The sequence below is a fragment of the Seriola lalandi genome, unplaced genomic scaffold (genome assembly GCF_002814215.2).
Source record: "Seriola lalandi dorsalis isolate HSWRI2012SDOR001 ecotype SW California unplaced genomic scaffold, Sedor1 jcf7180002054596, whole genome shotgun sequence".
NCBI lineage: Eukaryota > Metazoa > Chordata > Actinopteri > Carangiformes > Carangidae > Seriola > Seriola lalandi.
The window spans coordinates 284,494-304,122 of record NW_019525149.1 but is presented as its reverse complement, the minus strand read 5'-3'; the positions used below and the strand labels follow the sequence as shown (position 1 = coordinate 304,122).

General features: G+C 42.0%; 1 protein-coding gene across 1 annotated transcript; it reads left to right on the top strand.

Annotated features, from left to right (window-relative positions):
* Positions 1–15,932: 15,932 nt before the first annotated feature.
* Positions 15,933–19,132, top strand: adra2c (adrenoceptor alpha 2C). Its single transcript, XM_023419270.2, has one exon. It carries the CDS (start codon positions 16,235–16,237, stop codon positions 17,585–17,587), a length of 1,353 nt encoding a protein of 450 aa, XP_023275038.1. The 5' UTR covers positions 15,933–16,234; the 3' UTR covers positions 17,588–19,132.
* Positions 19,133–19,629: the final 497 nt, after the last annotated feature.

Here is a 19,629-nt window from a genome sequence, read left to right as displayed (position 1 = left end):
CTGTTGCCAACATTTACTGATCACCTTCCTCTCCACCAGCAACATAAAACTCCCTGTAGAAGCTGAGTGTTGTGAGCGATAGCGGTCAGGGGGCTGTGGAGCTGAGCCGTAACAGAGTTTGAAAGTAGGAGGAGCTGTTTCAAGTGCTACTGCTGTGGACATAAAAGTGTCATTTGTTTTTCCCAAACACAGTTATGTGACTCACAGTTGGAGCGCCTTTATGGCTCAGGTGGACATGAAGCTCTGCTGCTTGAATCATCAGTACAAAAGATGAACAACTGCGGTAGAAAATACCTGTTTCTTTGATATAATGTCAAAGGTAAAAGCCTGTGTGCATGAAAACCTCAGGGGAGACTTTACTCCGATTCCCACTATGGTGGAAAGAAGCCTAAGAGTATAGTGTTAACACAAACTGATGTTAGAATCTGCGGATAAACAAATTCACATTGGAATTCTGGATGAATTCAACAACTATTGCTCAACTATGTTTCCATCACAAATTCAACGATGTAGAGTTTTGAATTTGCGACTGCTCTGATTCATGCCTCTGACTGGCTTCTTCTCCATGGCAACAGTGGCCAAGGCTCCTGGTTACTGTGGTATTTAGAGCTGTCTAATAAAACTAGTGGCAACAACATAAAGCCATTAGACTGTTCAATCATCCGTAAGAGTTCAGTGTCTGTAAATAAACTGAGGTTACTGTTTAAAGAAATGTAGGGATACAGTAGGTTGGTCTGCACCGATTTACTACTGAAAGGCTATTTGAATGGTTTCACACAATTAGTAAAAACATATTTTCTACTAAGATTACTCACAACATATCACAGATGGATGTTGCACAGTCTGGAAAACTTCCCAATAAAATACCTGATTAGACTTATTCATGAACATCCTTATGACTCCCAATCCAATAATCAATAAGTCCACTTTGTGTCACCAGTTCTCATAATGATGCCTTTAGGTGTCAGCTAATCACAAATTAAAAGCCTGTTGTGAAGCAGGGAAATAACACAAGTACCCCCCCCCCCCTTTCTGTGAGAACATGATTATAAGTATGATAGGAAGCAGATTACAATGTGCCTCTCAATTCCCAAAGCACAAGTAACACCTTCCAACACTGCTGATCAACTGACAAGGAAAGCTTTCTACCACCCCGTACTATCAATGATGGAGGGATCTAAGCATCCTAGATTCTTTTTGTCCTAAAATTTATTTCCACTCCTGCCTCTCCATCTATATAGGTCTTCAGCTGACTTTATTCTTTCTCCAGTTTCTCTCCCTCTTGACTCCTGTCCAGTATTTCTTTCATCTCTCTTCCTCCCTCTTTTTTTCTTTACTCTGTTTCCCAAACTTTGCACTTCCCTCACTGGGTTGTTACAGATTTCAGCTTTATAGGCTGAGCTCTCAGGCAGCAGAGGCATCAGTAGTTGGATTGTATTGGAAGCTGGGCATCTTGAAGAAACCCATAGTATTTGTGGTTATTGAAGGCTGTGAAATGATCTATCGATCAGGGTATGGAAGAGGAAGGCTACTGTAATGCAAGAGGCTTAGGTGGGTTTATGTGTGGATGGTGCATTCTAGTGGGGTTCCATGTTTGATTGGATATAATAGTGGTCCACTGAGGTGGTTTACTTTACCGGCTGACAGGTTTGGCACTGCTGAGCTCTGTGCTGGTTGGAAGAAAGTGCCCGAAAGTGATTTACAGCTGAATGTCTTGACTTGGATTCATTTTATATCCACGCTGGGCAGTTTTTCTCTGAGGCAGCCAACAGTTAAGGAGGACTGACTTACAGGATAATGTATCACGAGTCCAACACCTACAGATTTATTAGGCTCACATGATGCATTTAAGTCTGAGGTGTTGATTCCATTGGCGAACCGAAACTAATGATGACTTCTCAGTGCTAATCCCTCACTCTCTCCAGTCTCCAGTCTCAGATTTGATTCCAAATCAATTTGTCTGTCCTCTCTCGGCCCATCTGTGACCTCTCTCCCAGCGACACTTCACAGATGGTCATTTTTCACCAACAGGAAGTCAATCTGGGGTACAGATCATGATACAACACCTGGTTGACTGGTGTTGGTCTGTCTTGGGTGTCACGTTTTCAACACGTTCCTGCTGTGCCTAATGCTCGAGTTGCCTGCAGATCTGCCAGTTTGGCCCAGCCGTCACTCAGATGGACAGTAATGACTTTGCCCGGCCAGACACTGCACAGCCATTCATCTTGAGCAAGGCGCCACCTCTAATTGGACAGTCAACCTTTCTCGGGACAGTTGCATAATCTAGAGTTGTGTCTCTGCACTATAATAGTCTGATGCATTACAGCAGATATTTAGTAGTTTTATGAGGCTGACATGGCTTCGTATTATCCATTCTGGGGCATCATTTTTGGAAGAGCTTTATGATTTGTGTTTACAGACACATTTGTGAATTAAAACTAGAGTTCCCAGTACTTCTTTGAAAATGACTGAATAACACAGATAACATAAGCTATACAGGAGTAGGCCTTGACTAGGGCCAATGTATTTCTTCTGTCCCAACACTTATATAAGAATGAGATGAAGGTGAACCTTAATGTTTGACTTGAATATGAAAGGTCAAGTCATCTCAGTAGGTTTTCGAAGTGAGACACATTCCTATCATGCTGATAATTGCTACAGCTACACCACGTTTTATTGGTTGCTTGGTAAACAAGGAGGTAGTCACAATTCTTTCTTTATTTAGCCTGATTTATTTATTTGATTAGTTAAGTGCATGGCAAGTTTACAGTCTAAATATCCTTGTACATATCAAATCAAAGCTCCCATCAAGTTTGGTGCAAATCAGTTCAGAACATTTTGCTGTAAAATAAAAACACACGGCTGAAAACATAACCTCCTTGGCAGAGGTAATAATAATAATGGTAGAAATGGGTGGCTTGCAGTCAGACATCCAGACTCTACATTGCCACGAAATGCCAAATATCAGTGAGGTGTAAGCAGCTGCAACAGTTTTCATTGTTGTTGAAAGTAAATTTTCATGACCGCTGTCTTTTGACTGAATTAAATGTGGAAAGTGGGGCAGATCATCAGAATCTCATATTACTTGACTTGTCACTTGATCTGAGCAATGACTCGACTTACAGCAGGGACTCCACTTGATTTGCTTGATTCTCACCACAGAAACTTTGGGACTTGCTTGAGACTTGAAGGTTAAGACTTGAGACTTTCTTGTGACTTGCACATGTGTGACTTACTCCCACCTCCGCTCTCAGAACAAGCGTCTCTAACACTGATCACCCGAGGAGCTGAAAGAGGCTTATAATGATATTTTTACCATAAGTACTTGCTGCCAATATTTTACCTCTCTTCAGGCAGTGTTCTAGAAAACACTGATCACCAGCAAATGCTTTCATGCCGTCAGTGAAGGTACAAGGCATCTGTCCTAGTTTGATGACCAATCTGTGCATAAAATGTGTGTAGCACCTTCAGATGAACAAATTATGAAATGCCAAAATGGCCTCAGAGGAATAGAAACCTTATACTTTATACAGCCTTGGCATTCATCTGTTTCATTTGCTTTTCTTTCTCCATTAACTGTATGATTATTTTTTGAAGATTTTCAAAATAACACACCAATCAATCAATAAAGTTATTCTAAAAATGTCTCTTCACTTTCAGCAGCCTTGTGAACATTCATTTGGAATCCAACAGAGCACAAAGAGTTGTGCACTGAATACTGTTGATAGAGCAACAACAAAAATGTGGATTAAATATGAAAAAAGTTTTTGAAAGACAGAAATAAAAAAATATCTCTATAAAGACAATAACTATTTTGGTTATTTCTTGTTTGATTCTACAAACTTATTTGGATAAAATGGATAGAAATACCATTAATGAGACTAATTATTGAACTTTCTTGATCTTAAAATGTTTGTACGTGTTCAAAACATATTAAAAGTAGATTTTCACAACGGAAAGAAAAAGCATTCAGACTCTTCAAATTCAAGATCTTGGATTAACATGATCTGTACTCAAACATTTCAGCAGTTCAGTCTGTGCACATCTTTGTGCAGATCCTTTAAGGACCAGTAAGTTCACATTTAGGGCGATTGGCACAATTGTCACCTTTTATGTTTGAAATGCATATAGTTTTACACCCAGTTCACTGCTTCAAAGAGACAACCTCACCAACCGATGCCTCTGAGAGTGACTGAATGGTTGGGATCGGTTGGAGAGATATGAGATTATTTTAGAGCAAATATTTACTACTGTCCAAATTCAAAATATTGGAGAGAATTGTCTGCCCACGCCCCCTCCTCTGCAGACTTGAAGCTTGCACAGGTTGCCAGGTTGAGGAAACTGAACCTGTACGAAGGAGCTCAACACTCTACTTTGACAATGCCAATTCAGCAGCCACCTCAGCTTGAGTTACTGCTTTCTCAGACCCGAAAACATCCAACCCATTTCAGTTATTTCAGTGTAGTATCCTACTGTTGTTGCTTGTTGCAGCCTGATGCAGACCTCAGTTACGAAGCGCCCTCACTGGTGTCAAGTGAGGCCAATCAGGGCTTCAGGTGCCGGTGTTAGGAGAGGCAGAGGGCAGAGAGGTCAAGCTAGAGGAAGAGTGGCAGAGAGAGAAGGAGGAGGAGGAGAAGAAGAGAGTGCAGGTCCTGGTTCTGGTCCAAGAGGCAGATTACATAGAGGAAGAGCCAGAGGAAGAACGACAGAGAGAGGAGAGAGTGCAGATCCTAGTGAGAGGTGGCTGCAGAGAGAGAGAGGAGAGAAGGCAGGGAGAGAGGTGCCAGAGATGCAGAAGAGGAGGAGAGAATCCAGGCCATCCAGAGAGAAACAAGGGTTCAGAGGTTTGTATTTTCAGAGATCTTTGCAATGTACGCAATATAGCACACAAAACAAGTGACAGCAGCAACGTCATACAGGCAGGCACGATTTAAAAGAGCAGTTCAAATCGGGCAATTCAGCTTTTTTCCAGGGAACCAGGACTACTTTTTGATGCCCTGTTGATACAGCAGAACCAGCATGCTTGCCCCTCCATCTGCTGTTGTACCCTGGTGTATGTGTGGGAAGTGCAGGGAGATGTCAACAGACCGGGAGAGAAAAGTGGCCAGGGGCTCATATTGCATCAGCGTGTCCTGCTGAAGATGAAGATGGTTATTTCCGTCTGCACAGAAAGTACAAGATAAATATGCTGCCTGTCAGCAGTCTCCTGGAAACATGGGCATTGGGTCAGAGAAACCGGCTTGTTACCCATAGCTTCTGTTTTAAGGTGACGGGGTGTGATCAGGGACAGTTACCCTGATCCTCAGGGCCAGCACTTGTCCCTTGCCTCTAAAAAGAAAACCCTCTGTTGGCATTACCATGCAAATCTTCTGAAAAACTTACTTATGAGTTACTACCATTTATAACTGGTAAAAGGAGCTTTATAGTAAATCATTAATAAATGGTGATGTGTTTGACACTTTACAATAAGGCTCCTTTTAACAGTTATTAATATTAAAATACTGCTAAAATAATTAATTAGTAAGATTAATTAGTAATAAGCATTAACTTGATCTTGCCAAATAGTGAGCCTTCATCAACATATGAAAACTGTGTTATTACTTGTTTATAATTGTTTATTTATGATTTATAAAATGTTAACAACTGAATTAATAACCTAATTATAAACCGTTTAGTCTTATTGTAAAGTGGTACAATAATAACAATACAAAAACATAATGATAAAATATAGTGATAAAGATTCAAGTACTTATTGGTTATCAGTAGTATCAAGAGTCAAGTACTTCTCACTATAATGATGAGAAGTGCAATGATCTAACAGAATAAGCAATGCAAAAAAATGTATACAACACACAGACATGAATGAATACACATAAATGATAAGGAATAGAACATGGACAATGAAGTGGGAAGTTTTGAGGCTCCAATGCGAATTGCTGCTCATCAGTCTGTCTGGGATGCTGGCACTGAGGAGAGTAATTACAACTATGAGACAAAAAATGTACTTATTATGTTGAGGACCAGTTCTTTAGCACAGAGTGATGTAGAAAAGAAAGAATAGTTTCTATCTGAGCCTCAAGTGTGTGTTTTATTTAGCCCAAGTAAAACATAGACAGAGATTTTTCACCTACCAAGCCCTCTCCTGAGTTTGGTTGGCTGGAGTTCCTCTATGGTTGGTTCCAGTACAAGGGGAAGAAAACAAACCTCCTGGGGTCATCAGGGCGAAGTGACCTTCGTCTGGGCATTTCCCTGCCAGTCAGCACCTTCTGGAGAATCCTAGCCTGAAGATCCAGGATGTGGCCACGTCTTCTCTGTTTTCGAGAGTGTAAACACTGTATCATCGGGCATTCTTCTTGTACAATCTCCTGTACCTGAAAGAAGTATGAAAGATATTTTTAAATATATTGATAACAGATACTGGTGTGTATGTTGACTCATCATCAAGCAGAGAATAGAGGAGTCATTTCTCCTCTCTGCTCTCCAGTCATCTCCTCTGCTAGGCTCTACACTCATCCTGAAGAGGAGAGGAGAGCAGAGAAGAGTCATCTCTGTTTGGTTCTCCTTGGAGGAGGGAAGAGAAGAGCGGTGAGTTTTGGTTTTAAATGTGTTGGTAATGGCCATTACCAGAAGAGACCTGGCATCATCGCCTCAGGGCATTAAAAAAACATTCCTAAATTCAACAAAACAAAACACAAAAATGTTTTTCTCTCCTCAGTTATTTACAATTAGTCTTCTCCACCAAAGAGACGATACCAAAATTAACATTATAAGATATACACATACCAATAACATCTCGAAAAAAGAAAGTTTTGTCCATGATTGTACTGTCAGGTAGACAGCTTTGATATGCGTAAAATTATTTCCAAGATGTCCTTAAGTCTGTTTTGAAAAGGCTCTGGAAAGAACCTCCAGTTCTTAAGTAAGGTCACCTTTCTTGGGCAGCAGGGAAAGCACAGCTCACTGACAGGAGACAGAAAGAGATCCTGTTCGGAAACACTCCAACAAAACACCATGTAAATCAGCGCCAATGATATTCCAGAAACACTTATGAAAGTCAGCAGAGAGATCATGAACCATTGGTGCCCGTCCCGATGCCATCTGGTTAACAGCAACTGTCACAGTCCAGAGCAGCTTTCTCTTCTGGGCTTCGCTGAGGGAGCCCTTCCAGGAGCTCCCTGCGGCACTACATTCTTCATTGTTCTGCACCAAAGAGGTCAGTGTAGAAGTCTGTCACATCGTTCCTCATCTCGCCCAGACTGGTGGTCATTCTGCCTCCTGGCAGCCTAAGGCAGGTCATCTGTTTCTGTTGTACCGCCGATCTCTCCAGATTGAAAAAAAAAAAAAGAGCTTGGAGCATCAATATCCTTTAAGTGGAGGAAACAAGACCTGACAAGAACTTCCCATCGTGGGATCAGAGTTCGATGCAAGCCCTCTTCAATGTTCCTAATGTTGGCAGTCCAATTCCTGAACTGCTGCCTTAATCCTAGCAGTGGAATGGGAGTTGTACTGCTGGGAAAAAAACACACATTTGTTTCTCACCAAAGTTACAAAGAACTAAAATCAGCTTCTCTGTTTTCTCCACTTCTGCCAGAAGCATTTAAATCACTGCCACAGGGTTGCTGAAAAGCCAATAGAACTTTCACCCTGTCACCCTTTCATCTGGTGAAATAATTGCATCTATATTGACAAAGTGGTGATCACTGAATCCAACTGACTGTTAAACTTGTGTTAATGTAAATTGGTCTGGAGTTGAGACTTTGGGAAATGCAGACCCTGTCCAGTCTGGCTGCTCTCTCCATGTTATTTCTGACCCTCGCCCATGTGTATTGTCTGGATTGTGGATGTTTGACCATCCATGTCTCTAACAGATCCAGTAGTGTGATGATATTAATAAGGCTCTGAGGTTCCTCACTTGTCCTGTCCACAGTTAAGTCTACAGTTGAAATCCCCACCAATGATTAATTGATCCTGATGGTAATTCCTTAGCTCATTGTTTAGCAAGGTAAAAACCCTACTCTTCCTGTTCCTTAATCTGGAGCATATATGTTAACAAACCAGAAAACAGAGCGCTCTATTTCTGCCCTGACAATCAACAGCTGACCCTTCACTTCTTCAGTAGAAGATAAAACAGCTGCATTTGCATTAGCAACATCTACCCCTGCACTAAAGTTAGTGCCATGGCTAAGAGCATACAGACCCTCCCACCATCAACCCCAATCTACCTCATCTGTTGAATTAGTATGTCTCTCTTGCAAAAACAACACATCAATCTTTGTTTCAGCAGGGACTTCAGAGATTAAAGCCCCGTCTCTCCCAGAAGAACCTTTTTTGAAGCTCTGCATAGAGCGGTCAGAGAAGAGAAAGAGACAAGAAAGAAGCATGGAACAGTAAAAAAGAGGAAAACACTGTGTGATACATGATCGTGCAGCTACTTTTTAGCAGTTTTACCTTTTGCTTCTTTTCTCAGAGTTGTAATATGCCTTATTAGGCAGAAATGTTTTCTTTTTATCTAAAGTCGAAGTCAGTTTTTTATTTAGTATGTAGATCTCATGAATTTCTCAGTGTCTCCAAAGTAATCCCTCACTGTGCGAATGTTTCATTCAGGAAATGAGTTATTTCCTTTAAAGGGAGATTTGTGTTCCTGTTAGAAGTTTCACCTGTAGATACAGATTCTGACTCCGAGTCTCCATTTCCATTTCTTCCCTTTCAAATGATACCTGGTTACTCAACACACCCTGGTCTTCTTTTGTGATCACAGTGTGATCTCTGCCTGCAGAACTTGTAGAGTCTGCTTCCTGAACATTTTCTGCTGTTGTGATTATACAGTCCCTGCAGACTGAGAGCTGCTAAGGTTCTCTGCTGCCACCGAAGCCTGTTGCTTGTCTTCTTGCTGTTGTTGTGAAGAGCAGGAAGAGGTCTGGAGGAGGGGCTGCCTCAGGAGGAGCAGGAAGGAGGAGGGGCCTGAATTAATCAGAGGTTATATAGAGAATTGAGTTCAGGTTCAAGCCCCTTTGCCAACCTGCAGCAGAACCCTGGGCTGTCCCCTGGCTACAGTTGATTGTCTGAGCGTAATGCTAATGTTAGTGATAGTTTTACATTATAACTCTTGATAAGCATAGATATTTTCTTAGTATAATTAACTCATAATTAATATTTTCTGTTTCTGTTTAGATAAAAAAAACGAGCATCAACTGTTATCCACCTTCATGGCCTACACCCCTACTACCTGTACATATGAATGTAGGAGCGACAGTGTCAGTGCAAGTGGAGTCACTCACCGCATCAGTGGAGTGCTGTTTATGAGGACACAAAAGTGTTTGTGTCCCACATCTCTACACTCGAAACATTTCAACTGTCCTGAGCTGGCATACACCATATAATAGCCATCACCATACACCTGCAGTGTTTGGGTAGGCAAGTCCAGGAACATGAACACCTGCCGCCTCAGTTCTAACAGTTTGGGATCTTTAAATCCCAAACTCAATGTTTCAAAACCGCTGGCATATTTACCAAACCTCTCTCTCGCTCTCAGGCATATATTGGAAGCTCACTCTCTCACAACTTGTTAGGTATAAATTGAGGGAACTGACAGCGGGGATACCTGCGCAAAAATATCCCTGATATCTGTATCACATAATGAACCTGACGCTCATCTCTCAAGAACTGTTTATCAGGTCCTAAAATCCAAAAAACAGGGATAGAAAAAACTTTGCACCACTCACATGTCCACCTCCCTCACTCACGCTCACACAACAAACAGGAAATGGGAAGAAAGGAGTGGAGACTCCTCCTCAAGCAGAGAGGAGATATTGCTCCCGATAATGTCCTTAAGAGCCTCATGGACCGATGTGATTCCTCCCGTCGTGTTCCATGTGCACATGTTGGCAGTTCCCCAGCAGTGTTCATTTGTCCTGGCCACAGCTCCTGGAAAAAATAAATAAACATACACCTTTTCTGCCATAAAGATGATAAGTTTATCTCATGTTGATGAATAGATTTTTTTGTCGTTGCATGTATCTATAAAATCATTGACTAGAAAAGAGCTCGCCTATATACTGTACATTACACATTATGTTTGATCCAGTTTGGAACAAAGAGAGAATCATCGTACTGTCCAGCATTAGATATCTGTGAAGCTGACAATGGTAGTCACAGGAATAATCCATTACGTAACATACCATACATCTCAAAGCAACCTGTAGAGAACGTCAGCTCTGCCAACCAGCTGTCTATAATTAGTCTACACAGTTCATCTGCATTCTTACATTATGAGGAATTTGAACGTATTCAGTATATTGTTATTATAATGTTGGGCAATCATAACTGTACCTACATCAGAGAGTATAGCAGGCCATCAGCCAGTCAGATTCAAGCATTTATCCAAACCATGGTGTGTGTGTGTGTGTGTCTCAATACAGTCCAAATGGTGACAGCAGAAAACAACTCACAATGAAGTTGTGTGATGATACAGCTTTTTGCAGCACCACCAAAAGTGGTTAACAATGTCCTTGCATCAGGCTGGTCTTTGCCTTTGATCTGTGCTGCCTGTAAAGGATGTAGAGAAATATGACAGTCAGGAAATACCTCGGGTTATGGAAAGTTGTCTCTCATGATAAACCTATTTCCATTAGAAAAAGGCAAAGCTCTGCATTGAATGTTGCACTTACAGCGTGGATCATTTTGGCCCCATTCTACATGTCCAGGCTGAGCTGCACCCCTGCCTCTTTGTACTTCCCTTTGTCTAGATCAGAAAAGTATAATGTACATTATGTATATAGTGTTGTTTTTCCCTCAAATAGTGACTGAAATGTCAACTCACTAATGTTTTTAATATACACTTTTGATGCCTACTTACTTATGAGGGCAGAGATCTGGGCATGGACTTGCAGACTTCGAGAAGCTTCAGCTTCAGAAGCCCGTTCACCGTTCAGATGAACACCTCTCTCTCCAAGATGACTGAATTTCTCTGCATTTCTTTTTTGTCTACGGTGATGATGGAGAGGATTTCTCAGGATAATAACAAAGATCAGTATTCACTGAACGCTGAATTTACATATCAACATACTAATTAAATTTTAGATAACAATAACAACCAAAAACAAAAGGTGCGCCCTTCCTCCCAGACAACAAGACGTTAGTGGCCAACTTGAAATCCCCTGCTAGGCTATCCCGTATTAGACTATAGGCTGCGAGCTTCACCAACATACAATATGGCCAACAGAACAGGTCTGAGAGTGAACAGCTTCAGCTTCAGCTTCACTCTATGATTAACATTCTCTAATGCAAGTATACAACAACAAATGCTTCACATTCTGTATTAATGCCACCAGCTTTTGGAGCCTAATAATCTCACAAAGTCTCACAAAACCATTTTCAATGCAAATACATGGACATAGGCGTAGAACTTGGTTCCAATATACAGTAATATGGTTTAAATTCCTCACCCATTCCATGATGCTTGCTGTTGTGGGAGTCATTATAGGTGATGGATGCCCGTTTTCCAATTAGGTAATCCTCAGTGATGACGTCTGGTGGATTAGGAAAGATGGTCGATTGAGTGGATGGAGGCGGGTCAGTTAATGGAAGCTCTATGTCAGGGATGTCATGAACTGTCTTATTCACTCCGATTATTGGCCAACTGTCAATGCAAGGTGGTGCTTGCAGCCATGAAGCCATGAAATGTATAAATAAATTCTCACACTTAAAAGTTACCATGCTGGTTGAGCCACGACAACTGATTTCGCTGACCTTTTCTCCTGTTGCAAATGAGGTAATGGAGCGTCATTTTGGTAATGGATTTGACAGGAAAAAATGGCTATTCTGATTTTTGAGTCTTCCTATTCTACATAATAAAACTATGCAAGGTTCATGTTGCATTATGTACACAGTTGGTGGCACTAATGGTTGGTTTGGTAAGAGCAGACGCAATGGAACGACATGAAGTAGTGGCTATAAGAATCGAATTATAGCATAACATATACAAGGACGAGAAACATATTCCTCATCTCGGCTGCCATCACCTTCAGTTTCCGCTTCTTCCTCATCATCTGTTCCCCAATCAATACTTTCAAATATGAGATTAATAAATAGAACTACACAACATTCCTGAGGTCATTAATCTCATGTTCATCCATGATCAGTCTTTTTTTTTGTCTTGGAGACACATATTCTGAAGACAAAATGAAAAGGTCAGCATGAGGGTGGATTGCAGCTACTATTTCATGTTTAGTGACAGACCATATTAACCTGTTCTCTAGTGCTGTAAAAGCAGCCATGGTGCTCTCCAAAACTTCAATGCCTTCTTATATATGCGGCAGCTCTTCTCAGCTTAGAGACAAATCTTGTTTTACTATTTACAGACATCAAAATGTGCAATTGTAGGCCACAAGTAATACAAAATGTAACCAAGTTGCATTATATCAACTAGTTTCAGCTACATTCTTCTGTATTCATTCATATTAAGATGTACATTTCACAGTGTGGACTGAAAATAAATTTATTCAGGTCCTGAATACTGACTGATCGACAACCTATACTGGACAGTGAAGGGGCCATCAAAAGATGCTTCTTCCACTGGACAAATTCAAACACCAGTAGAACAACAATGAAAAACAGCTTGAGATAGACCTTATAATACAAACTGCGAGCTAACTTACATACAGTGGAATTACTTAGAAAATGCATGATTGTTGAAAAAAATGCCCATACCCACCAGTAGCTGTGGTAAATTAGATAAGATTAGCTAACCTTACCTGAAACTCAATGCTAACCTGTTCAGGAGAAAATTAGCCAACTTAACATCCCCAATATTAACCTTTACAACTTGTCTGGTCATTGAGCCGTTTAGTTTGTTTACTTGCTTCCATAACTGCAGCACGCTTTGTTTGCCTGCCAATAATCAGCTGAAATGGGCAGTGGGCGGGATCACTCAGGCTAAAACACAAATAGACATTCCGCTTTGTGATGGAAATTTCAAATGGCAAACATATTGGTTGAAGCATTGTTTTCAGAAAGATCAGAGATATTATTTTAGTATAGTAAATATGTTACATATTGTACCTTTAAGGTTACAAAAAAAAAAAACATCAATTTCAAAGCAGTCTAAAAAATCCAAATCAACTATTCCAATGATGTTGTTTTACTGATTTTCCTGCAAGGTAATTTCCACAGAAAGGCAAGTTACTAGATAAGAAGCAGACCCTGTTCTGTGAGGTGATGCTACCAAGAGAGAAACTCCCCTGGGCTGGATGTTGCTTCCCTGAACTATTTGTTCTAGGCTCTGTAGTTGCCTGCCCAGGTAGCACTGTCATTTGTCACTGTCAACAGCTGGTGCTATACGTTCCTTTATGCAGGAGGCCGCTATAGAAACTACTGCACATTAGGGAGGGTGGGAAAATTGCACTCGTCACTAGTAGCAGCTTTGATTTCTTTAGGGAATTAGCCTTTGTTAACATGTGGCTGACTTAATGTATTCATTGTGGTACATTCATGCGCAATAGCGAAAAGATAGATGACACAGGTTCATAAGTGGGAGGTTGACGTCTGTGGCTATTATGAGGGGCTGATTGTGTGATGAAGTACAATAACTGGAGTGGTCACTGTATTGGATTTCAGTGGGCCACAATAGGCTGGTCATGTTACCTTGTGAGAACACATCAGGTGTTATTAAGTTTTTCAAGCTCTCTTGGGTGAATCTTATTAGGCTCATATTGCTTCTCTTCTTCCCTGTTAATAGGAAGCTCTGGGCACCTCCTCCATTCTCAGGCCCACAAATGCTGCAGAGTGGTCCTTCAAAAAAAGTGAAGAGGTTTGCAAACCAGTAACCACCCTGATACAAGGAGCAAACGAGGGCCGTACTTTGTACAAATATAGTGAGAATAACAAAGAATGAAAAACAGCACAAAAAGGAGAACAACTTAGCATGTCACTACTTTGAAAAGGGTGAAAAAGCACAGATGTTTGATTTAAGGAGATAAAAGTAATCAACACCACCAGCCAGGCTACTGCTGGGAAGAGTCAACTTCTTCCCTCAGAGCAGAGAACAATGTTGGAAACTAAAAAAGAGCTTGGTAATAGTGGAGATCGCTCACTGGTGCCCCAATTATATGGACAGAGCTGTGGCCCTGGGACACGACTTAATGACCATAATAAGCCTTGTCTGTCTGTTCAAAATCAGCTTAGAGTGCATCCACACAGACTCACAGCATCACTCTAGCCTTAGTTCAATTTAAACAGGCAGCATGAGAGGGAGCTGGGTGTTTCGGGGATCGGCGGGGGGGCAAATTTAGAGAAAGTTCACCATCCTGACTGCGTTTCCCATGCAGGCAGATGGACCACAACCCCCTGAGCCCTCGTCATTCCACCTCGTAGCCTTGATGAGGATCAATTTGGACTTGAGCATTTTGTGGCTGCTCTTTAATTCAGTGTGGCTGAGCGCTCAGTGATTAATGGCAGGTACTTAGCTGGGAGACATGGTCAATAAACGCACTGGTCCAGGGACTTAATACCAGGCTGTACGCTGAAGGGGAGACAGGCTTTCTCCAGGTGGCAGCACCACCCAGATTGGATGGGGTTAACAGTGCAGAGAGAAAAAAAGGCAAAAAAAAAACAAAAAAACACCATAACGTTTCGCACAGGCTTTTTTTTTTTGTGGATTGACTTCATTGACGTGATCTTGGATTTAATTTTGAACAACCTTTGCAGTGGGCTGCTGCTGCTGCTGCAACCATCCGTCCGATAGCCTTAAAGAATGTGTGCTAGAGAGAGAAAGGCACATAGAGAGCAGAGGGTAAAGGTAAACAGTTAGAGGGTGCTCTGGTCATTTCTGTGGCAGGTGTGCATGTAGTGTGTCCTCATCGGAAATCAAAACACATGAATAAATAACTCCAGACAAGATAACCTGGGAGTCAGTGTCATGGTAGATTCAGTGTTTTATTTCCTGTGATAAAGCCCATCCAGGGGGATGAACCCATTACTGCTAACCCTCTACTCTGTCTACGTTCACACTGCTTTCCATGCAGATGATTTAGCGCTTTTGAAATCCCCAAAGGCGGAGTGCTTCTCAGCTCCATCACAACATGACAACTGCACCATGTAATCCTGTAATCTTCTTATCAACACAATTACCACAACACAAACACACAAACTATTGATGGCAGGAGAATGCTGGGAAATGATAAAAGTTTCCAATGTAAAAGCTCTTTCCATGTTTATCCCATAGGGCTTCAGTTAATCGATAGGCCTACATACTGGAACATCTCTTTACTTGATGGCGGTGTAGATATGATACTGCATATAGCTAATGTTGCTGATGTTTATGGTGTGTGCGTGTGTTCGCCTTTTTGTCCCTCCGGGGCTGGCTGTTACAATACTGACCTCCAGTGTGCGCACAGAAGGGCAGAGCTCTGCTTGGTGCGGGACTCCGCTGTTGTCAGTCTGTGCGTTTTGACAGCGATGTGACCTCCATCAAGCAGCTCCTGCTCACTGTCTGTTAAAATACACAGGAGCAGCTCTCAATACTGAAACAGACCTTCAAGAGTCAAACAGACAGAGATACGCTGATCAGCTGTCCGGTGTTTGACTGTCAGCCAATTTGCTCTGACAGTGCAGATAAACTGCACACACGTTAAACAAGCTCTCCCTCAGCAGCAGCTCACACTGGACACACTCTTATTAATAGTGTCAAATAAAGTTCCACTAGTGAAAATATGTTTTGCTTATTTCACCAGCTCCGTCCCTGCTCCTCTACTTCCACCTCTTCTCCAGGGCGGAGGGTGCACTTGCTAGTTTTTTTTTTTTTTCTGGTCTAGAAAAAAAAAAAAAAAAAAAGACACGTGGTTGTTACAAACCTCTCTCAGGACACAACGGGGAGGCGGAGGTGGAGAGATGCGGGCGCAGTCGGGATGGGAGAGGACGCGATGAGGAGGGAGCCCGCGCTATAACCATGGAAATTCTGCCGCTGAGCAGCCTGCACGTTTCTGGAATAAGGACTTAAAAGACTTTGCATATTGCGACCTCTATCTCTCCTTCTCTCTTGGTCTGTGTCTCTCTTTTTTTTTTCCTAAGGAGAGACTTGCATGCAGGATGTGGAATATCGCAGGTGAGGACAGACATAAAATGCCATTAGATTTGTGTGAAATATGCGCTGAAGTCCTGATGGGATGTTATCACATATTATTTCCGCATATTATAATTTTTTAAAAGTCATACCTTGACTAAAAAAAAAAAACTCAAGATGGATTTTATTAATATGTCCAACGTGGAGGACGGGATACAGGCAGAAAATATCTCTTCTAATTCCACTTCTCAGAGCCAGTACACCCAGCTCGCTATCTGGGGTCTGGCTGGACTGGTCAGCTTTCTGATTTTGTTTACAATAGTCGGGAACGTCTTGGTTGTTATCGCCGTTTTAACGAGCAGAGCTTTGAAACCACCCCAGAACCTCTTTCTCGTCTCCCTGGCCAGTGCGGACATACTGGTGGCCACCCTAGTCATGCCCTTTTCCCTGGCTAATGAACTCATGGGCTACTGGTTTTTTGGCAAAATTTGGTGTGACATCTACCTGGCCCTGGACGTTTTATTCTGCACCTCTTCTATTGTTCACCTGTGCGCTATTAGTCTGGACAGGTACTGGTCGGTGACACAGGCTGTAGAGTATAACTTAAAGAGAACACCTAAAAGAGTTAAAGGGATGATTGTGGTTGTGTGGTTGATCTCAGCCGTCATCTCCTTCCCACCTCTTATATCAATGGACAGGAGCAGCAATGAGGCCAGTCCCCAGTGTATCCTGAATGATGAGACCTGGTATATCCTGTACTCCAGCATTGGATCATTCTTTGCCCCCTGTGTCATCATGATCCTGGTATATATTCGGATCTACCAGGTGGCAAAGACCAGGACCAGAACAATGTCAGAGAAGAAGAGGGATGTGGACTCCCCACTGGAGAATGGGATGGATCAAACTGAAGCAGGCAGAGGCGGGTCATTAAAGTCCAACAGGGGCGGGAGCATGAAAGACCAGGACCGTGAGAATGGGCACTGCCAGACGCAGGCAGCTCAGTCCCCTCTACCCAACGAGCCGAAACATGCACTGACAGACCACGACGACGACTTTGAAGATAGCAGCTCGTCAGACGAAAAGCCTAAAAAAAGTTCCAGTTCATCCAGACATCACCACGACAACAGGAAAGACAGGAAGTCCAGCCGGAAGAGCAGCTCTGCCTCTAAATTCTCCAGCAGGAAGTCGCGTGCCAGTTCCAAGTCTATGGAGCTGTTCTCATCTCGTCGCAAACGCCGGAGCACCGTCAACCGGAAGAAAGTCTCTGCTGCTCGGGAGAAACGCTTCACCTTCGTCCTCGCCGTCGTCATGGGTGTGTTCGTGGTGTGCTGGTTCCCCTTCTTCTTCTCCTACAGCCTGTATGGGATCTGCCGGGACCCGTGCCAGATCCCCGAGACGCTGTTTAAATTCTTTTTTTGGATTGGCTACTGTAACAGCTCCCTAAACCCCGTCATCTACACCATCTTTAACCAGGACTTCCGCAGAGCCTTCCAGAAGATCCTCTGTAAGTCATGGAAACGCTCGTTCTGAGTTGGGGGTCCTGCATGGCTGAGTATTTAATAGGCATTTTACACTGCAGACATAAATTTGAACTGTTCTGAGCTGTAGGATAAAGTGCTGGCCTGGGGTGTTTTCACACCTTTACTTTCAGGGATTGCACTTGAAATGAAGGAATGCTTACTGGATCAAAGGATTGACCGAAGGTACAGGAAGAAGGGTTTAAAGTACAAGTAAGCACTCTGATAATAATCACAGGAAACGCCATCCAGGCTACTTTTGGACTCTGATGTGGGCTTCGGCTCATTCCCCCTCCGAATTGACTTCTTCTCCCGTCATTTAAATACAATAAACTCATAACAGTTACTGTGATGCATGCACACCACAGTGGCTGCACCTGCACAGGAGGCGAAGGGTTTACAGAGACACTTAATTTATAATGTGACCTCATTCACTGAATATAATGCGAAGGCCTTGACAATCTCCACACAACCGTTGTTTGTGACGTTATATAGTGGTATCTTCTTTCTCTCTCTGTCTCTTTACCTTTCTATTACGTCACACTCTCAACACGAGGACCAATGGGACGAAGGGGCTCTTTGCTTACTGTTTCAGTAGCAAAACTGTTTCAAAAAAAAAAAAAAAAGACTCATTCTCCAAAAGTACAAAGTTATATTTCTGCCTCAGTGTTCTGTGTCTAAACTGGAAGCTGCAGTGGAAACTTTCCTTCAGGACGGGCGTTTTTTTTTTGTAAAACTTGGACTTGGTCTGGATACGGTGGCATGTACAGTAGAGTGGCGTCTCGGGCAATTTCCTCTCCCAGGCATGTGCTTGCACCTTCCTCTCCCCTCTGAGAAAATAGATGGAAAAGAGGAGCACTGCGGAGACAGATTGGCACCCACTGAGGCTTTAACTGTGTGTGTGTGTGTGTGTGTGTGTGTGTGTGTGTGCATGTGTGCTTGTCTGTGTGTGTGTGAAAGAGAACGGGAGGACAAAGTGAATAACATGAGGAACTGTGTTGTGATAAAGCGAGGCAGAGAGTTTACCGCATTTTATCCCAACTGCCAGTCAGTGATTGTGTGTGTGTGACTGTGTGTACAAGCCTGATTCTCTCTGGTCAAGTGTCTTTCTCTTCTTCTCCATCCTATTCTCCGTCACATATCTTTTCTCTCCCTTGCAGCCACAGACAGCACTTGGCCACAGTGAAAACCAAACACCTTACTGCTGTTTTAATGTCTGCTGCTCGCACACACATAACAACATACACGTTAGTATTCAATCCATAAAGACATAAAATTGACTTATACAGTCAATTATCATCTTCACATTTCACGCAGTTATAGCCAGAAGGGGTAATGCTTTTTTTTTCCTTGTGTAAATAACTGAAGACAGTACAGTATTATTGTGTGGTACCTCATAATCACACATGTATGAGTAAAATTGTATTGTTTGTATAATGAACAAGGCTCTGAAAGATTTTCATGTTACACCAACCTCTGTCCTTTTCTAAAAGAACAAGTGTTTACTTCTCTGCTTTGAGCACATTGGAAAAGATCAAATAAAGAGTTTACTGCTGTGCCACTGCTGTTTGTTTATTACGCTGACGCTGTCACTAGTGTGACTCAAAACATATGACTAATGATCTTTTTTTAAACGCAGTTATTTTAAGTTAGCCTCCTTGGTACGCTGTTCATGCTGTCTGATGAAGAATGAGCCATTCAAACTGTGATAAAAGTGGAAATTATATATATATATATATATATATATATATATATATATATATTTATAAATGATATCAAACATCCATGCATAGGTTTGGGAAAATTTTCAGCACAGGAAAAAAATTAAATATGGTTAAATGCTGCCCCATGTGCAAAAGGTAGATAGCTGCATGGGAAATGCTTCAGTCGGCAAACAACATCTTTATACTAGTGCCAAAGCACATGAGACAATTACACTAGTGATTCCCAAACAGCTACTTGCAGTTGCTGGGTGGTATTGTACATGGAAAGACTGTCGATTAACTATAATAAGAAACAATAGAAATTATGATTTTGTGAATATTTTTAGCATAT

What these genes read in the sequence shown, in the direction of transcription:
- adra2c (XM_023419270.2), top strand. Translation starts at nt 16,235, where the DNA reads ATGGATTTTATTAATATGTCCAACGTGGAGGACGGGATACAGGCAGAA.